A 19,036-nucleotide genomic window follows, 5' to 3' on the forward strand; every position below is an offset into this window, starting at 1 on the left:
ATACTAAAATAAAATCAAGAAGTTAATTAATACAGGGTCAGAAGAGCAAGTAACTTGCACTGGCTGCTGCTCCTCAAGTCGTCAATGGATTTGTTCCTGAGGCGACCGAACGAAGGTTGTGTTTTCTGGGAAAAGAAAAAACAAACCAACTAAAGCAGACGAAAGTGAAATAGGTGTGTCCATGGCTTGTAAACTTTCTAAATGATTGGGCAAAGTGAGAGAAAAAAAAAAAAGCGACTCCCCCGCTGCGCTCGAATGTTTCCTCAGCCTCCCTCTCGGCAGTCGCGAGCTGCTGGGCTCACGCAGTGCAGCAGAGGAGAGAGAGGAGCGCGCGCACATCGGGTATCTCCCGCCCGGGGCTCCCGATTTGCACCATGTCGCCCGCCGTCCTGCTTGCCCTGCTGGCTGCCGTTTCCTCGTACGGCAGTGAGTAAACAAACCCGCCCGTGTGGTTTCTTTTATTCATTCCCCTTTCTCTAACGTCTTCCCACCCTAGCCCTTGTAAACAGAATTCCAGCCGGGGGAGCACTTCTTTCCTACAAGGTCCCTTTGCCTGTTTTCACCTCCCCTCCTCCCCCTTTTCCTCAGTTTTGTTTCTTCTCACCTTCCGTCAGTCGTACCACGGGGGGGGGGGGGGAATGGTAATGTAAATGAATGCACGCTTTGCTATATCTTTCTCTAATAAACCTTCCTTGCTCTTGTTGTTTTAGTTGTAGCTGCGAACCGAGGCGCTGCTTTGCCTTCTTCTGAATTAATTTTGGTGCTTCCTTCGTTCTGTTCTTGTAACCGCTGGTCACCCCTACATCATCCTTTCCCCTCCCCCCTCTCTACCTGCAGTCTTGTTGCCGCCCCGCGAAGCTGCCGGCTTCCTGCGCTCCAGGCAGCGGCGAGCCTACCAGATGTTCGAGGAGACCAAGCAGGGCCACCTGGAGAGGGAGTGCGTGGAGGAGTTCTGCTCCAAGGAGGAAGCCCGCGAGGTCTTCGAAAACAACCACGAAACGGTAAAGTTGCGCTTTCTCCAGACTGGTGGTGCTGATTGGGACGGGGAGAGGAGCGTTACCGTAAACGGGAAGGCTATTTTGAAGTCGAGGGATTGCTGTGTTGTTTTTATTTGCATGCACAGACCTAATGGTTAACGATCATAAATAATAACCTAAAGTGATAACTTTTTGATTTTTTGGTTGGACTGATCAAATGCAAATTCTTGACTAGCTTTGAGAAACTGACACTGTCCTCAGGTTGGAAATGAAATAGTAGAGATCTAAAAAGCCTCTCAGCCTCACAGTAACAGAAATATTATCATGGGTTAATACGAGTTCAGTTAAAGTATTATCATACAAATAAACAAAAACCCCAAACAACTCGAACCAATAAAATAAACCAACAAACAAGAACTCTCCAGAATAGCAGTATGAATTGTTTTTTTCCCTGGAGGCAAGAGAAAAAAAAAGTATTACTAAACTGAGCAACAGGTGTCATTTTATCCCACAGGGAGGGGGTCTCCTGAACGAGCAGCAGTGAATGAGAGGATATTCCCTCCATGCTTGGGGGGGGGGGGGGGGGTTGTGCAGTTCAGGGTATAGTTAAGGGTATGCAACCCTAAAAAGTTTTGTGTCATTTTATTTCTTGTATCGTTTACAGGAATTGTCATTTTGCTTTGATTTTTTTATTATGTAAGCAACATTTTCTTTATAGTTCACACATTAACTAATGTAGATAGAGTGAGCATTCTTAATGACCCATAACCCCCCCATCCCCCCACCCCCACACAATGCAGGGTTTTTTTTTTTTTTTTTTACTGTACAGTAGATTTGGCAAAAAAATGACATAAAATCACACAGTCCCAAAAAAACAACAGGGCAGCTGATCAGCAAACTCCCACCTGGCAACAAACCAAGCAGATCAATTGGAAACAAATTTTTATTGGTGAAACACAAGTGAAAATAAATTGGCTTTTAGTGTGTTCTAAGTCCAGATTTAAAGCCGAGCATTTTCAAAATTTTTTTTCAAGTCATGTTCTCCCACGTTAACTCTGTATTAGCCAATTAGTACATGCTAATCGGAACACGGTAGCTGGTTAATGCATCCACCCCTTTTTCACCCATGGTGTCCATCCATCAAAGAAGGGATGAAGTGTGTTCTGTAACAGACTGGCTAATGTACCAAGGAGGGCTTTAAACTAGATTTGCTGGGGATGGGTGAGAAAAGCCCCAAAGTCATTAAAAACTCGCAGGAATGTAAGATATGTAATACTTTTATAGAAAAGGGGAAAAAAGAGCAAAATCTGGAGAGCTTTGTATACCAGTGCCCATAGTATGGGAAACAAATTTCTAGATCTAGAGGTGGTAATGGTAGACGCCGACTTGGATTCAGTGGTGATGATGGAGATGTGGTTCATGGAGATCCATAATTGGGATATAGTTATACCTGGCTATAATCTATTCAGAAAAGACAGGCAAGGAAAAAAGGGTGGTGGAGTGGCATTATATCTTAGGAATAATATTAAAGTGACAGAATTGCAGGACATATGGGGTAAGGAAGAAGCACTGTGGGTTAATCTTGAAAAAGACAATGGAAAAAGTATTTTAATTGGTGTGATATACAGGCCTCCCTCACAATCTGAAGAAATGGACAGAGATTTAATTGAAGACATTCACAAGATAGCTGTTAAAGGCAAAGTACTGCTGATAGGTGATTTTAATATGCTGGATGTTGATTGGGGAATCCCTAATGTGGAGTTGTCTAGAAGCAAGGAGATCATGGATTCTATACAGGAAGAATTGTTCCAGCAGTTGGTAATGGGACCTATGCAGAATGAAGCTATTCTGGACCTGGTGTTTACAAACAGGAAGAGTGTTTCTGATGTTACGGTGGGTGATCATTTGGCATCTAGCAATTACCTGATGGTGTGGTGACACATGAAGAGAGAGGACTTATTCAAGATTGAAGGTTCTAGACTTCAAAAGAACTAACTTTGCCAAGATGAGGGAGTATTTCGAGGAAGAGTTAGTTGGATGGGAACAGCTGAAGGAAGTAGAACAGCAGTGAACAAAACTGAAATGAGCTCTTTTAAAGGCGACAAACCTTCATGTTAGAAGTATGTAAAAGTAACATAGTAAATGACGGCAGATAAAGACATGTACGGTCCATCCAGTCTGCCCCCCTTCAACCTCAATTCATGTCGTCTAGTTCTGATGCCTTCCTGTCTTCAGAAAAGGTTCGTTTGCGGATTAATACCTTTCAAATATTTGAACGTCTGTATTATGTCACCGCAGTTTCTCCTTTCTTCCAAGGTATACATGTTCAGGTTGGCATGTCTCTCGTACGGTTTGCAACGCAAATCCCATACCATTGCCAATTTGTGGACCATTTTTCAAGCTTCGCCAGATCCCTCCACATGCTGTCCACACCCTCTAGGGTGTCTACCCCATAACACAGTTTGGTATCGTCCGCAAAGAAACAAACTTTACCAGTCCTTCTGAAACAGGTGGGAAATCAGGAGACGAAAGGCAAATTTTGGTTCCAAACAAGGCAACTTTATTGCTAGCAAGTGAACAGTACCGAGTAGTCTCGGGACACTGTGTGTCGCGAATCACCTGACACTTACAATTATACTTCCCTACTGGGCCTGCGCACTAGGCCCTTACACATCACATTTGGCATGCGCAGTAAACAATTGTAGTTCTTACAGTACAAAATTGTAGTCCCAGTACGTACACACGTCATAACAGCGAAATGATACTGGCAAGAAAAACGAAACTTAGCAGCTTATTCTTCACACACACACACAATGCTCCTTTCTAGCACAGGAGATAAGGTTCGGCTCAGGAATGCAGGGGGTGTCAGCACCCTCCAAGGTCGCGTTGCTACATGTAAGCTGGTCTTGTATAGGCCTTGCAAACTACTGTTACAAGCTATAAGTCTAATAATCCTGCATTCTGTCCTTACATTAGTAAACAGCAAACTTCTTTCGTTAGTAAACAGTAAAACTGGATAAGGCACGAATGTCCAGTGCAGTAATAAAGTATGGCTAAACAGCCAAAAGCAGAGGTAGAGTGCATAAGTATAAGTCCATCAGTAGGCACAAACATGAGGTTGTTCTGTTGTTCAGTAGTATTCGGGTAGTACTCATAGTATTCGAGTAGTATCCGGCGTTCCACTCCTTCATTCCCCCCTTTTGATACTTGAACATCCATTCTGGTGGAGAGTATCACCTCCATGGACCCTGAAAGGGAAAGAAAGGACAAGAATAGTTAGCGAAGGAGGCATCAAGCGAGCCCTAAGCCCTTGCGCAGCCGTCGGTTGCTTCGCCGGGGTTGAGACGGAGGGTCCCTAGAGGAATCCCCCCCCCTTTGTAGCCGGTCTTTTGCTGACACAAGGGTAATGGCCCATTAAGTGACTCAGGGGGTTCAAAGTGCACATCAGCCACAAGGTGCTTCATCGTAAGCTTCATCAGACTGAGGAATGGGGGAGTACATCTGGAGAGTCATAAGTTGGGCAGCAGCCCGGCGATCAGCGATGCTTTCCATGGTGGAGCGGAGACACCTGAAAACTAAGGGAAGAGATAAAGGAATTAGTAAACAGGACAACAAGAACAGGCCACCCATGACGAGGAGGCCTTGCAGGCTCCCGGAGGTTGGCAACCAGCTGGTTAGGGAGGAGGTCCAGTCCCACGCGCTGTTCCAGGTCTGGACGGGGACGTGGGCTAATTTGACCATCCGGTCAGTTATCTCTTTGATGACATGGCTCTGGTCATCAATCTGTAAGCAGCAATTACTGAGGTTAAACTTGCCACACACCCTGCCCTCCTGGGCTAGGAGGTAGTCAAGAGCCAAGCGATTTTGGTAAACCGCGGTAATGAGCTTAGTGTTTTGTCGGGCTAGGATATTAAGGGCAAAGGCCGAATCGTTAGTAAGGATTTCGAGCACGGCCTGTAGGCGAATAATGCGATTCAGCATATAGATAGGGGTTCTGTACCCATATGTGCCATCTTCAGCCCATGTGGCCGGTCCATAGTAATGAATGATGCGTTCTGGCGGCCACTCGTTGTCTTTCCAGTCTCCAATTTGGACCTTGGGCTTGGTGTTTAGAAAAGACCGTTTACGTCTGGCAGGGTTATCTGGCCCCTTTTCCACGTATAGGGGGATACCCAAAGTTTCGCCGACTAGCAGGGGCAGAAGGAAAAAGCTAGGTCGGACAGTACCCAAGAGACAGGTACCGTACCAGCGGGCCGGGAGCTGTTCGTAGGCCCTGCGCCCACAGATATAGTAGTAGCCCCCCGGGGCTACCCACTTGAGGGAGGCGTTTCCTCCGTATGTCCATGTCGTGTTCAAGGTGGGTTCTGTCCAGATAGGCTCCGGGACGGGCCGGTTATCCGTTTGCCACCAGGTCGTCCGGCTTCCATTATACTGAAGGACCCCCGTGCAAGCAGAATCTCCCACTGGTACAGAGTACCGCTTCGATGGCGCTCGACTAGCGCAGAGGGTGCCTATGATATTTGTTCTTAAAGCCCATTCGTACGGCTTCGGCCGTTGGGGAAAGGTAATGTTAGTGGTGTTGAGTGCATCCCATGTTTGCTGTCGAATCTCTCTCGCTTCCCAGGGCCATTGTTCACCCATGTCAGTGCCTCCACAGACAAAACAGTTGGCAATTCCCAGGGAGAGGGCAATGTTTTCGGCCAAGTTGAGGAACATATTCCGGGCTTCTGGGGAAATGGGGAATTTAGTCTCGGTCTGCTCAGCACGAGCGATTTCATCGAACACCTCTTGGTAGCCGACGACAGTAGTCTGGTAGTGCGTAGGAGGCTTTGTTTCGAGGCTCTGATATATGGTAATATATGTCAACGGATCCATTCCTCCTCCGTCAATGCCAAGGCCCCACGTCCCTCTCCATGGCATATCGTGTCCTCGAATGGGCCAGTCTAGGGACACATAGTTCCCAGAACCTCGACGAAACTCGCCCAGGCCGGTGCATCCTGTTGGAATGTAATTGTATTTTACATGCATTGCCTGTCACCTATTATTTCTCTGTGATTACTCTGTGACCTCTGATGTGAATTACTTAGAGAGGTCACATAGCTATGCAACTTCCTGTGGGGGTTAGATGCAGCACATGCAGCACATGGAGCACATGGAGCTCATGATCTCTCCTAACCTGAGAGGATCTATGGTGGTGTGAGCATCCATTACCATCTAAGCACATGGAAGGAGCTGATAAGACAAATGTATAGTAATATGTATATATAAGCCTGTCTGATTATAATCTAACTGCAAACTGTGAGTAAACAGATGTTTTGTTACTTCAACTTTAAAGTGACTCAGCAGTGAATTATTCAGGGGTGAATGAGAGAGAGATGAAGAAAGAAATTAACATTTCTAAAGCTGAAGCTGTGTGTACTAAAATCTGCTAATTATTTACTACAAATAATCCAACAAAAGGGTTATGGGCCCAGGGTCCAGGAATTGAAAAAGAAGAGAAATATTACCAGGCAGAAAAAAAGGCCACATTTTTCTCTTAAGTTTTAAAGGAAAGATTCAGTCTGTCTCTCTCTCCCCCCACACAGCAGACAGAAGGCTAAGAAAATGGCTGAGGGAAGAAATTCACCATTTTTCTATTCTCTCAAGGTGCCTAGATTAACTGAGTTTAATTATCGGCAGTGGGAATTAAGATTCATATGTCTCCTTCGAGCAAAAAGATTAAATATATGCTTAGACCAAGACAGAACAGCTGAAAATATGGCTGAATGGGACAATGCAAACTATTATGTGAAGTGCATGCTTTTGGAAGCTCTCTCAGAGAAACAAGCCATATTAGTGGAGGGAAAAGATACACCAAAGGACATTTTATATAAACTGAGAACTATGTATGCAACTACATATGCAAAGCAGCAACCAATTTGGTTAGCAGAGTTGAATGAAACCAAATTAAGGGATAAAAGTAAATGTAATGATCACATTATGCATCTTATGTCTTCATTTCAAAAGCTAGAACTTTCTGGAATTCCCATGTGTGATGCATTGAAAAGAGCATTTCTTTTTACCTCACTATCAAAGAAGTTTGATGTTTTTAGGTCTGTAAATGAGGCCATTGAAGGGCAATCTTTTGAACAGACAACATCAAAACTAAGGCAGGAATGCATAATAAATGATTCTGAGGAGATGTGTTCTCAAAGCAAGTCAGAGAGAAATGAAACAAATTTCTTGGCAAAGAACAGAGGAAGGCGGAGCTATGGGAAAACTCCACCCAAGGGCAAGCTGATTTGCTACTCATGTGGAAAGGAGGGACATGTATCTAAATGGTGTAAGGAAACACAAAACACTCCCTCTAGCTCACCTAAGCCAATGGAACTAAAGAATTTTCAAACCAGGAAATGTATGAAGGACAAAGATAAACACAAGGGCTTTCTAATGGCAGAAAAATCTTTGACTATGGTAAATAATAATTCAAATGAAAGTACTTGGATTTTGGATTCAGGGAGCACATGCCATTTAACCAATTGTAAAGATTTCTTTCAGGAAATGTGTCCAGAAGAAGGTATTCTTAAAACTGCAAACGCAGGGACTGCTAAGATCCAAGCAAAAGGTATTGGATTCTTAAAATGCAAAGTGTCTAATGAAGTTAAAGAAATTCCTGTAAGTGATGTCTTGTATATTCCCCAAGCAGTTTGTAATATGCTTAGTGTATCTACATTAGATAAGAAGGGATTTGCGATTCATTTTGAAAACAGTAAGTGCACAATCTCTAAAAATGATGAAGTGTATGCTGAAGCTTTTATGCATAATGATGTTTATAAACTGAGCATTTCAGGTGAAGCCTCACATATGGCGCAAGTAAGGAAGAATGATGGTAAATGTAGTCTGGAAATCTGGCACCGCCGCCTGGGACATCGTGATTCTAAGGTGATCCAGGATCTTTACAGTAAGCAACTGGCCACCGGCATTCAGATAAGTGCAGATGCTGGTAAAATGGAGAAATGCATAGACTGTGTTACTCAAAAAGGTGTGAGACCCTCATTTCCTGCATACACAGGAAATAGGAGTAATAAAGTGCTGGACTTAATACACAGTGACTTATGTGGACCGTTTAATATCCCATCATTGGGAAATAACAGATTTGTCCTAATATTCTTGGATGATTTCTCTAGATATTGTGTGGCCTATTTGCTGAAAGAGAAAAGTCAAGTCACAGACATGCTGAAGAAATACGTAGCCATGGTGAGCAATAAATTTGAAAGAAAACCAAAGGTTCTTCAGACCGACAATGGTGGTGAGTTCACTTCACAAAGCATGTGCACATTTCTAGAACAAGAAGGCATTCAACATATCACAACAGTAGCTTATACACCAGAGCAAAATTCTGTTGCAGAGAGAAAATTTAGGTCAATTGTGGAAATGACCAGGTGTATGCTGTCAGATAGCAATCTCCCTAAAAGACTATGGGGGGAAGCCATTCTCACAGCAGTGTACCTACAAAACAGAATGCCAACTAAAGGCGCTGAGCGCACACCACATGAGACATGGCATGGTAGGAAGCCAAACCTGTCACACATAAGAACATTTGGAAGTACAGCATATGCTCATGTACCAAAGCAAAGAAGGCATAAGCTGGATTCCACAACAGAAAGGGGCATTTTAGTTGGCTATACTCCAGGACACAAAGGATATAGAATTTTAAATCTGAAAACTGGCATTGTTGGCATAAGACATGTTACATATTTTGATGAAAACAAAAGGGTTGATAAAGGCTGGATTATCCCAGATGAGCCTTATCATCCAGAATATGAAACTAGAACCATAATAGACATGCCAGTGTATATAAATGCCATACCAAGGCAGATGTCTGAAAGCAACTCATCTGTATCTAACGAGGAACAGGCAGAGGAAACAGACACAGAAAGGATCATTGAAGAAGACAGTACAGTTGGAGAAGGGGAATCAATTGGAGAAGGACTCTCAGATTTAGAGGATGCGGAAAGGTCAGACCAACCTGTTGTCAGACGCTCATCCAGGGAAAACAAAGGTGTTCCACCCCCAAGACTGTCTTACCTAACAAAGTCAGCAGAAGCTCAAGAGCCCTTAACATGGGATGAGATTGAGAAAATGCCAGCAGAAGAAGCTGCTGAATGGCGTAAAGCTGCACAAGAAGAAATTGATGCATTGGATAAAAATAATACTTGGATTCTTACAAAATTACCTCCTGGCAAGAAAGCTATAGGATGCAAATGGGTATTCAAGTTAAAAAGGAATGCACAAGGAAAAGTGGAAAGGTATAAAGCCAGATTAGTGGCAAAGGGATATCTTCAAAAATATGGAGAAGATTTTGATGAAGTGTTTGCACCTGTAGTGAAACACACGACAATAAGAACACTTCTGAGCATTGCAGTCTCAAAAGGCATGCAAGTCAACCACATTGATGTGAAAACAGCATTTCTTCACGGAGATATAACTGAAGACTTGTACATGGAACAGCCAACAGGTTTCATAAATACAAAACAAAGACAGCTAGTGTGTAAATTAAACAAAGGTCTTTATGGATTAAAGCAAAGTGCAAAATGTTGGAATGACAAATTGCATGAAATATTGACAAATTTAGGTTTTAAGCAAGGTGAAGCAGATAAATGTTTGTACACTAGGTGCACAAATGGACAATATGCATACATTTTAGCTTTTGTTGATGATCTGCTCATTGCAAGCAAAAGTGAGCAAGAGTACAAGGACATTGTAAAATGTTTAAACCTCAATGTTGAGATAAAAGAACTTGGTAATGTGTCATACTATCTTGGTATAGAAATTGAGAAACAAAATGATGGTTCTTATCTTCTAAGCCAGAAGCAGAAAATAAATGAGCTTATTGAAAGTTTAGGTATGCAAGATGCCCAAGTTGTAAGCACTCCCATGATCACTGATTTTCTGAAGGATGAAACAGTAAGAGAACCTTTACCAGATAACATCCAATATAGATCAGCCATAGGTAAGCTTTTATATCTAGCTACCACATACAGGGCTGATATAGCAAATGCAGTAGGAATTTTGAGCAGAAGGGTCAGCTCACCTACCAAATCAGATTGGACTGCAGTTAAAAGGATGGTAAGGTATTTAAAGGGTACCATTGATTGTAAATTAAAGATTTCAGCCAATAGTAATCCAAAACTAATATGTTACTGTGATTCAGATTGGGCAGGGGATCATTCTGATTATAAATCCACAAGTGGATATGTGTTTATGTATGGAAATGTACAAATTTCATGGGCCAGTCATAAACAAAGTATTGTGAGTCTGTCTTCTACAGAAGCTGAATACGTGGCCGTATCGGAAGCGTGCAGAGAACTGATGTGGATTGAAAAACTTTTGCTGGATTTCGGAATAGCTGAACAGAGACCAATCCAGATAATGGAAGATAATCAGAGCTGCATCCGACTGTCACAGAATGACAAGGTTCAGTCACGCACCAAGCACATCGCAACGAAATACCACAACGTGCGAGAGTTGGTGAAAGAAGGGGTCATCAGTCTACACTATTGTCACACCAGTGAGATGACAGCTGACATCATGACCAAACCGTTACCCAGAGAACATTTTGTGAATCTGCGTATAAAGCTTGGACTTTGTATGAATAAATAATTGCATGACAGTTATGCATGAGAAGGGGTTTGTTGGAATGTAATTGTATTTTACATGCATTGCCTGTCACCTATTATTTCTCTGTGATTACTCTGTGACCTCTGATGTGAATTACTTAGAGAGGTCACATAGCTATGCAACTTCCTGTGGGGGTTAGATGCAGCACATGCAGCACATGGAGCACATGGAGCTCATGATCTCTCCTAACCTGAGAGGATCTATGGTGGTGTGAGCATCCATTACCATCTAAGCACATGGAAGGAGCTGATAAGACAAATGTATAGTAATATGTATATATAAGCCTGTCTGATTATAATCTAACTGCAAACTGTGAGTAAACAGATGTTTTGTTACTTCAACTTTAAAGTGACTCAGCAGTGAATTATTCTGGGGTGAATGAGAGAGAGATGAAGAAAGAAATTAACATTTCTAAAGCTGAAGCTGTGTGTACTAAAATCTGCTAATTATTTACTACAAATAATCCAACACATCCGGCATATCCTCCACCCGTATAAGCACATACTCGGTCCCAGCCCGAGGCTCGAGTGTCACCGGCACATGGGAGCCAAACCCACGGGGAGCAGCATCTCATATCTGAACTGAAGGGGCAGACATACTTGTGGTCGTTCATATATGCCTTACGCCAACTCTGGCTGCCACATTTGCGGGACCACGGGTGTTTGTCCATGGCGACACAGACGTCGAAGGTTAGGGTTGCTACAGTTTGGATGCCACCGACGAGGATGCGAGTGGAGTTTATGTAATACAGAATGCCATCTCCCTCGACTCCCGGAGGCCCGGCCACATACGCAGGGAGTCCTACGCTGAGGGTGACATTGTAGTACCTTGGCTTGGTAGGGCTATGGCAGATAGTGAGATTGCCTTGGAGACATCTGTGGAACTGTTGGAGGCCATTCGGGGTAATGAGGGCACACGTCGGTAGAAGCTTGCAATCGCCTTCTGGGGGTTGCGTCTGGTGGATGAGGGTGGTAACCAGGTGATATCCTCCCTCTATACGATGGCGCACCAGGCGCAAACATTCAGTGCAATTCTTGCTCAGGGTGGTAGGATAGCTCGGGACTGCGCACAGGAGAAGGAAGATGCTCAGCATTATAGATTTGGTGGGAGGTATCCGAGCTTTTGCAGCAAGAAGATAATGAGGCCCACGATGAAGGCTGCGATAAACAGGGAGCCAAAAACGCAGTGGGTCCAGAAGCTGAGTTCCTGTTGCTGGGCAGGCATGAATCTGGTGGGTCACGTCTTTCTGAGAGTCAGCCATAATGGAGCGTCAGGATGTTGATGCGCAGTCCAACGCTTCGGGGTGCTGCTAGTGGGGGCAGCAGGTTTCAGTCGGGTCCAATGTATCCACACTGGGTTTCCTGCAATTTTAACAGCGGTTGGGGTCGTTAGGAGAACAAGGGAGGGTCCTTTCCATTTGGGTCTCAGACAGTCGGAGTCATCCCACTCTTTTACCCATACCTCATCTCCTACCCTGAACCGATGGGTGGGACTGGTGAGAACCAAGGGAGCTACTCTTTCAGTGTATTGCTGGATGTCTTGCACTACCTCATGTAATGCTTTCATCTGTTTCACTAGGGAACTCTCACCCTGTATCTGCAAGGAGTCGGGAAAAGAAGGTAGTGGTGGTGGCCTAGCATACATCATCTCGTAAGGAGTAAGGCCGGTAGCCTTGGGGGTACACCTAAGATGCAGCAAGGCCAGTGGAAGCAGATCGGGCCATTTAGCTTTTGTTTCTTGGCACAGCTTGGCTAGCTGGTTCTTCAGGGATCGGTTAGCCCTCTCCACTACTCCACTGCTTTGGGGTCTCCAGGCACAATGCAACTTCCAATCGAGGCCCAGTCTGGTACTGAGCTGCTGTGTTACTTCGCTGGCGAAAGCGGGCCCGTTGTCAGAATTTATTTGCTTGGGGAGACCGTATCTGGGTAAGATTTGATGAAGTAGTAGGGAGGTGACTTCTTTAGCCATCTCCGTTCTGGTAGGCTGGGCTTCAATCCATCCGGTGTAGGTACATACGACGACGAGGATAGCTTTATAGCCCCGGGCCGGGGGCATGTGTGTGAAGTCAATCTGGCAGACTTGGAAGGGGCTTGTGCCTCGGAGGACATGTCCTGGCATAGGAGCGGGCCCCGCTCGAGGGTTGTTCCGGGCACAAGTTGCGCATCGGCTGGAAGCATTTTTGGTCCACAGGGACAGTTTGTTGATGTAGTAGGTCTTCTCGAGTAGGCGCCCCAGAGCGTCCCTGCCCAGGTGGGTGCGGTCATGAGCCTCCTTGGCCACCGTCCAGGCCAAGGCTTCGGGTATCCATATGCGCCCATCCTGTAGTATCCACCAACCGTTGCGTGATTCTAGGCCCTCTTGTCGGGCCCATTCCGTTTCCTGGGGGGTGTAGATGGGGATCTCTGCAGGGAGGTGAACAACGAGTACAGGGTCAGAGGAATGAGTAGAGTGAGGGAGCTGACTGGCCCTTTTTGCAGCATCATCCGCCCGTTGGTTACCGCGGGCAATGGGATCCGTCCGGCCTGTGTGGGCCCTGCAGTGCATCACAGCCACCTTCTTCGGTTTCCATACTGACTCGAGTAATTGGCAGATCTCAGTGGCATTTGCAAGTCCTTTCCCCTCAGCAGTCAGAAATCCCCTTTCCTTGTACAAGGCTCCGTGCACCTGAAGGGTGAGGAAGGCGTATTTAGAGTCGGTGTAGATATTAACAACTTTTCCTTCAGCCCACAGGAGGGCTTTGGTGAGGGCGATCAGCTCCGCCTTCTGGGCTGATGTTCCGGGCGGCAGGGCCATAGCCTCGATCACATGGTCTTCAGACACGACAGCATAGCCAGCTCTCCGAATTCCCTCTATCACCTGGCTGCTTCCATCGGTAAAAAGGGTGATGCCCCCTTGCCAGGGTTGGTCCTTCAGGTCAGGTCTGCTCGAATGCACAGTGGCCATTACCTCTTCACAGTCGTGGAGTGGTGGTTCAGGGGCCGGAAGGAGGGTGGCGGGATTAAGGTTAGTTGTGTCCAGGATCCGCACCTCCGGATTTTCGCACAGGAGGGCTTGGTATTTAACTAATCGGGAGTTGGTCATCCATCTAGGTCCGTGGCTCTCGAGTAGGCCGCGGATGGTGTGGGGTGTGGTCACAAAGAGTGTTTGGCCAAACGTGAGTTTATTGGCCTCGTGTATCAGCAGACAGGCCGCCGCAATGCTTCGGAGGCAGCCCGGCCATCCTCATGCCACGTTGTCCATGCTCTTGGAGAGGTATGCTACAGGGCGTTGCCAGGTGCCGACCAGTTGGGTAAGGACTCCAAGTGCCAGTCCCTTCTTTTCGTCGACGAACAAGTGGAACGGCTTAGTCACATCTGGCAGTCCGAGCGCCGGTGGGGCCACAAGGGCCTCCTTGAGGTCCTGAAGGGCTTTCAGTTCGGGTTTCTCCCACTGGAGGTTTTGGCCCTCGAGTTCAGGTCCTTTTAGCTTGGCGTACAGATCATGGGTCAGAACAGCGAAGTTGATGATCCATATCCGGCAATATCCAGCGGCTCCGAGGAGTGCTCGCAATTCCTTCTTATTTGCAGGAGTGGGTTGGTTGCGGATAGCTTGGGTTCGGGGGGTACCGAGCCTCCGGGTTCCTTCTCGGAGGCGGAAACCCAGGTATTCGACTTCGATCTCGCATATCTGGGCCTTCTTGCGACTGGCCCGGTACCCCTGGGCTTCCAGGGTTTTCAAGAGGTAAAGGGTAGCTTCTGCACAGTCCGTGTACGTTTCACGGGCCACCAACAGGTCATCCACGTATTGGACGACCGGCCCATACTCGTCCTGATACGTCTTCAGGTCCTGAGCGAGTTGGTCGCCGAAGAGGGTGGGGGAGTTCTTGAATCCCTGGGGGAGTCGTGTCCAGGTAAACTGCTGCTTATTACCAGTCTGTAAGTCTTCCCACGTGAAGGCAAACAACTTCTGGCTGTCGGCAGCAAGGGGGATGGAGAAGAAGGCGTCCTTCAAATCAATGACACTGTACCACTTGGTCTGGGATGGCACTTGGGCTAGGATGGAGTATGGGTTTGGTACTAGGGCAACTATGTCGGCTACCTGGTTGTTGACTTTCCTCAGGTCCTGGACGGGTCTGTACTCGGATGTTCCTGGCTTCTTAACGGGCAACAATGGGGTGTTCCATGCGGATCTGATTGGTTTAAGGACTCCCTGTTGAAGGAGTTTGTGTAGATGTGTGTGCATACTATGCCGGGCTGCATAGGGGATATGGTATTGTCCTTGGTTGACAACTTGAGCATTTGGTTTGAGCTCAATCCAGATGGGGATAGCGTTAACGGCCAGTCCTCCGGGGTTTACTTCTGCCCATACATCGGGCACTTCATCCATTATGGCTCGCCTCTGCTGGGCAAAAGGGGATTTCTGGTCGTAACGGCAGTCGCCAGGCCCTACAGTCGGGGGAGCATGTAGTCTCCACTCTTCTCTCACTGGACAGATAAGTGTTACTGGCCGATCTTCAAAACGAGCTTCCACTTCACCCGTGGTCCTGAACTTCAAGGTGGCCTGGAGCTTACAAAGTAGGTCTCGACCAATCAAGGGGACGGGGCATCCAGGAATGTGTATGAACTGATGAGACACCATCGTCCCTCCGATCTGGACTTGGCGCTCCTTGAGGAGGGGGGCTGCAAGGGATTTCCCGGAGGCTCCCACAATTGGTATAGTCTCTCTCGTGGCTGGGGCTATAGCAGTGGTGATAACAGAACGTTGGGCCCCTGTGTCTAGTAAGGCCTTCATAGACTCTGTCCCCACTCGAATTTCCACCAGAGGGTCAGTGGGGACTCTGCCCTCCCGGTCTCTTCATGCGGTGCTGTCTCGGGTAGCCTCCATAGCCATCTGCCATTCCCTCCGGTCATCCCGTCCCCTATCTCTTCGACCCCGGCTCCGGCCTTGTCTGGGGGCCCCTGCACGGTTGTCCGTCTCCTCCTCTCTGGGCCGGTCCCATGGTTCTTCTTCTCTCGGGTGGTCCCGTATCTCCTCTGGGCAGTCAGCCCACCAGTGGCCTTCTTTTCTACAATTCGCACACTGGTTACGTCCTATGGGGGACCGCGTCCCTCTTGTTCTCCTGCCTCTCCCCTTTGGTCTAGACCTCATTCGTTCCTCCAGCACCGTGGCCAACACATCTGCTTTCTCCCGCATCCGCCTGGTTGATTCCTTTCGGGCTTCCGTCTTCTCTTCCTGATCGCGATATCCGAACACGCGATCAGCTATAGCTTTCAGTTGGCTGAGGCTCATCCCTTCGAACCCCTCCGTCCTCTGCAGCTTCCTTCGTATATCCGGTGCTGACTGGCTAACAAAACTCATAACCACAGTTGGGAGGTTCCTGGGGTCTTCGGGGTTTATTGGGCTGTGCCTTCTGAATGCTTCCATAAGTCGTTCAAGAAAGTCCCCTGGACTCTCGTCCTTTTGTTGGACTACACTGTGAATTTTTCCCATATTGGTGACCTTCTGCTTCCCCTTCTTTAAGGCGGCCAGGTACGCCTGCTGGTATCGGCGGATAGAGGTTTGGCCTTCAGCGGTTCGATAGTCCCACACGGGGGCAGCCATGGGCGCCTCCGTCTCTATTAGGTTCTGCAAGTTGGCATGGGTAGGGTTCGCATCCCGGACAGCTTGCTCCATATTTTGTTGCAAAAGGCGGCGTTCTTCGGTGGTCAGGATGTGGGCGCTCAACTGCCTAAGGTCTCCCCAAGTCGGATTATAACTGTATATAATGCCTTCCACCAGCTCCACCAACTGCTCGGGTTTCTGGTCGTAGGACGGCCCATGCAGTTTCCAGTTATACAAGTCGGCACTTGAGAAGGGAACGTGGCTATAAACTGTCGATTCAATGGGCTGGCCCCCCCCTTCCGCCGGGTTAGGGGTATAGGTGGTAGATTGTCGAACTGGGAATAAGTTAGTGGCTCCCTCTTTCCTGCTCGAAGGAAGGGCACTGCGTGGACTCGATTGGGGGAACCGAGTAATGTTCTTCACGACTCGTTTACTCTTCCGTATGGTTGCGGGGCCAGGTGACTCAGGTGATTCAGGTGAGTCCGGACGGGACGTCTCTCCGGCATCCGACTCTGACCCGGAAGCCTCAGCGTTATCCGGGCCCTCCTCCAGGCTCGCGATGTCGGGGTATATCGGGGCATACGGCGGTGGCGCGATGTCGTCTTCGTATGCTTCCGCCGTAGCAAGTATCGGGGCCTTCGGGAGCTTCTTTTCGGGCAAACCCTGAACTTTCCCTAGGGTTTTCTTTGGGGGTTTCATTCTAGGAAGTGTGTTGGTCGTACTGGGCGTGGCTCCTACCTTACCAATGGTAGCAGGGGGCGTGGTCTCAGTGGCTTCAGCGCTAGGGGCGGTGGGCCGTATGGGGGCGGTCCCTGCGGCCTTCTGAACGGCAGCGGTTGCCGAGCTTTGGAGAGCGAAGGCATGGGTCGGCAGGGTTCTGAGCTTAGTTTTCCGGCCCTTCCTCTGCTTTACCAACATGAGGGCGGCCTTTTCTACCTTCCGTTGGGCCCAAGCCGGCGGGTCCCGGACTACATCCAACCATGCTTCTATGTATGGAATGTCTTCGGGACAGCCTGGGTTTCCCTCAACTATAACAATATTCATGACCGCCGCCACTTTCTCATACTCGAATGACCCTTCCGGGGGCCATTCGGCAATTCCTAGCCCTGGCCACATAAATTGACATCTCTGTATCATCCCGGCCCTGCTACATTTATCTAGGTCGAACACTTCGCTAAAGTGTTCCGTCATTAAATCTAACGGTGAAGACCCACCCCCGCCCATCCTAACCTGAGTGCCAAAGGACAGGTGACGGACAAAGGGGGAAAGGGGCGGTGGAGGAGTAAGGGGTCTCGTTCCACCAGACACAAAAGGGTCAACACTCGGCCTGACCAGGACGCGGTCGCCCGGCCTGGAACTGCAAGCCCAGTCACACACTTTCATACGCCACAAGAAACCCTCCCATTCGCCGCTCGGTTTCGTCGTTGAAGCCTAGTGAGTTTCGGGACCTAGTCGTATACCAATAGTCCGTATTAGTCACTGGCTAAAAGAGGGTGATCACGCCTCTTCTTCGGTCCTTACTGGGCCGGTCACTACGTAGAGTATACTCGCCTGTCCGCCGGGGTCGCAGGCCGCGCCGTCGTGCGCTTCTCCCTGAAATAGAAAAGGTGCCTTGTCGGAACCACACAGCCCCCTCTACAGTCAGGCAGAGTTGATCGGCCCTCCTCCGGGAGATGGACGCTGAAATCAGCGGTGGCCACTCACCACCTCCTCGGGTGGGAATCGATGACCCGATCCGACTGCAGTGGGGGAGGGGAAGAATATAATCCGATTCCCCTTTCTACTTCTGTCCCATCTGGGTCGCCAATGAAACAGGTGGGAAATCAGGAGACGAAAGGCAAATTTTGGTTCCAAACAAGGCAACTTTATTGCTAGCAAGTGAACAGTACCGAGTAGTCTCGGGACACTGTGTGTCGCGAATCACCTGACACTTACAATTATACTTCCCTACTGGGCCTGCGCACTAGGCCCTTACACATCACATTTGGCATGCGCAGTAAACAATTGTAGTTCTTACAGTACAAAATTGTAGTCCCAGTACGTACACACGTCATAACAGCGAAATGATACTGGCAAGAAAAACGAAACTTAGCAGCTTATTCTTCACACACACACACAATGCTCCTTTCTAGCACAGGAGATAAGGTTCGGCTCAGGAATGCAGGGGGTGTCAGCACCCTCCAAGGTCGCGTTGCTACATGTAAGCTGGTCTTGTATAGGCCTTGCAAACTACTGTTACAAGCTATAAGTCTAATAATCCTGCATTCTGTCCTTACATTAGTAAACAGCAAACTTCTTTCGTTAGTAAACAGTAAAACTGGATAAGGCACGAATGTCCAGTGCAGTAATAAAGTATGGCTAAACAGCCAAAAGCAGAGGTAGAGTGCATAAGTATAAGTCCATCAGTAGGCACAAACATGAGGTTGTTCTGTTGTTCAGTAGTATTCGGGTAGTACTCATAGTATTCGAGTAGTATCCGGCGTTCCACTCCTTCACTTCCACAATATCACTCACAAAGATGTTAAAATGAGCTGGCCCAATGACCTATCCCTGCGGTACACTACTGATAACATCCTTTTCCTCGGAGCAAAGTCCATTTACCACCACCCTCTGTCTCCTTCCACTTTTTAACCCAGTCAGTCACTTTAGCGCCCATACCAAGGGCACTCAGTTTATTTATCAGTCACCATGTGTGGAACCGTGTCAAAGGCTTTGCTATAATCCTAGTACACCACATCTAGCGCCCCTCCCATATCCAACTATTTGGCTACTCAGTCAAAGAAATCTATCCGATTTGTCTGACAAGACCTGCCTCTAGT

At 47.5% G+C, this 19,036-nt stretch overlaps 1 protein-coding gene across 1 annotated transcript in view; it reads left to right on the forward strand.

Annotated features, from left to right (window-relative positions):
• The first annotated feature begins 298 nt into the window (after positions 1 to 298).
• Positions 299 to 19,036, forward strand: part of GAS6 (growth arrest specific 6) — a 132,171-nt gene continuing 113,433 nt past the window's right edge. Inside the window, exons 1-2 of the mRNA XM_030201493.1 lie at positions 299 to 426; positions 838 to 1,001. Of these exons, the coding sequence (XP_030057353.1) occupies positions 375 to 426; positions 838 to 1,001 (216 nt within the window). The 5' untranslated portion in view covers positions 299 to 374. The remainder of the gene's footprint in view (positions 427 to 837; positions 1,002 to 19,036) is intronic.

The sequence above is a fragment of the Microcaecilia unicolor genome, chromosome 4 (assembly GCF_901765095.1).
Source record: "Microcaecilia unicolor chromosome 4, aMicUni1.1, whole genome shotgun sequence".
NCBI classification, from domain to species: domain Eukaryota; kingdom Metazoa; phylum Chordata; class Amphibia; order Gymnophiona; family Siphonopidae; genus Microcaecilia; species Microcaecilia unicolor.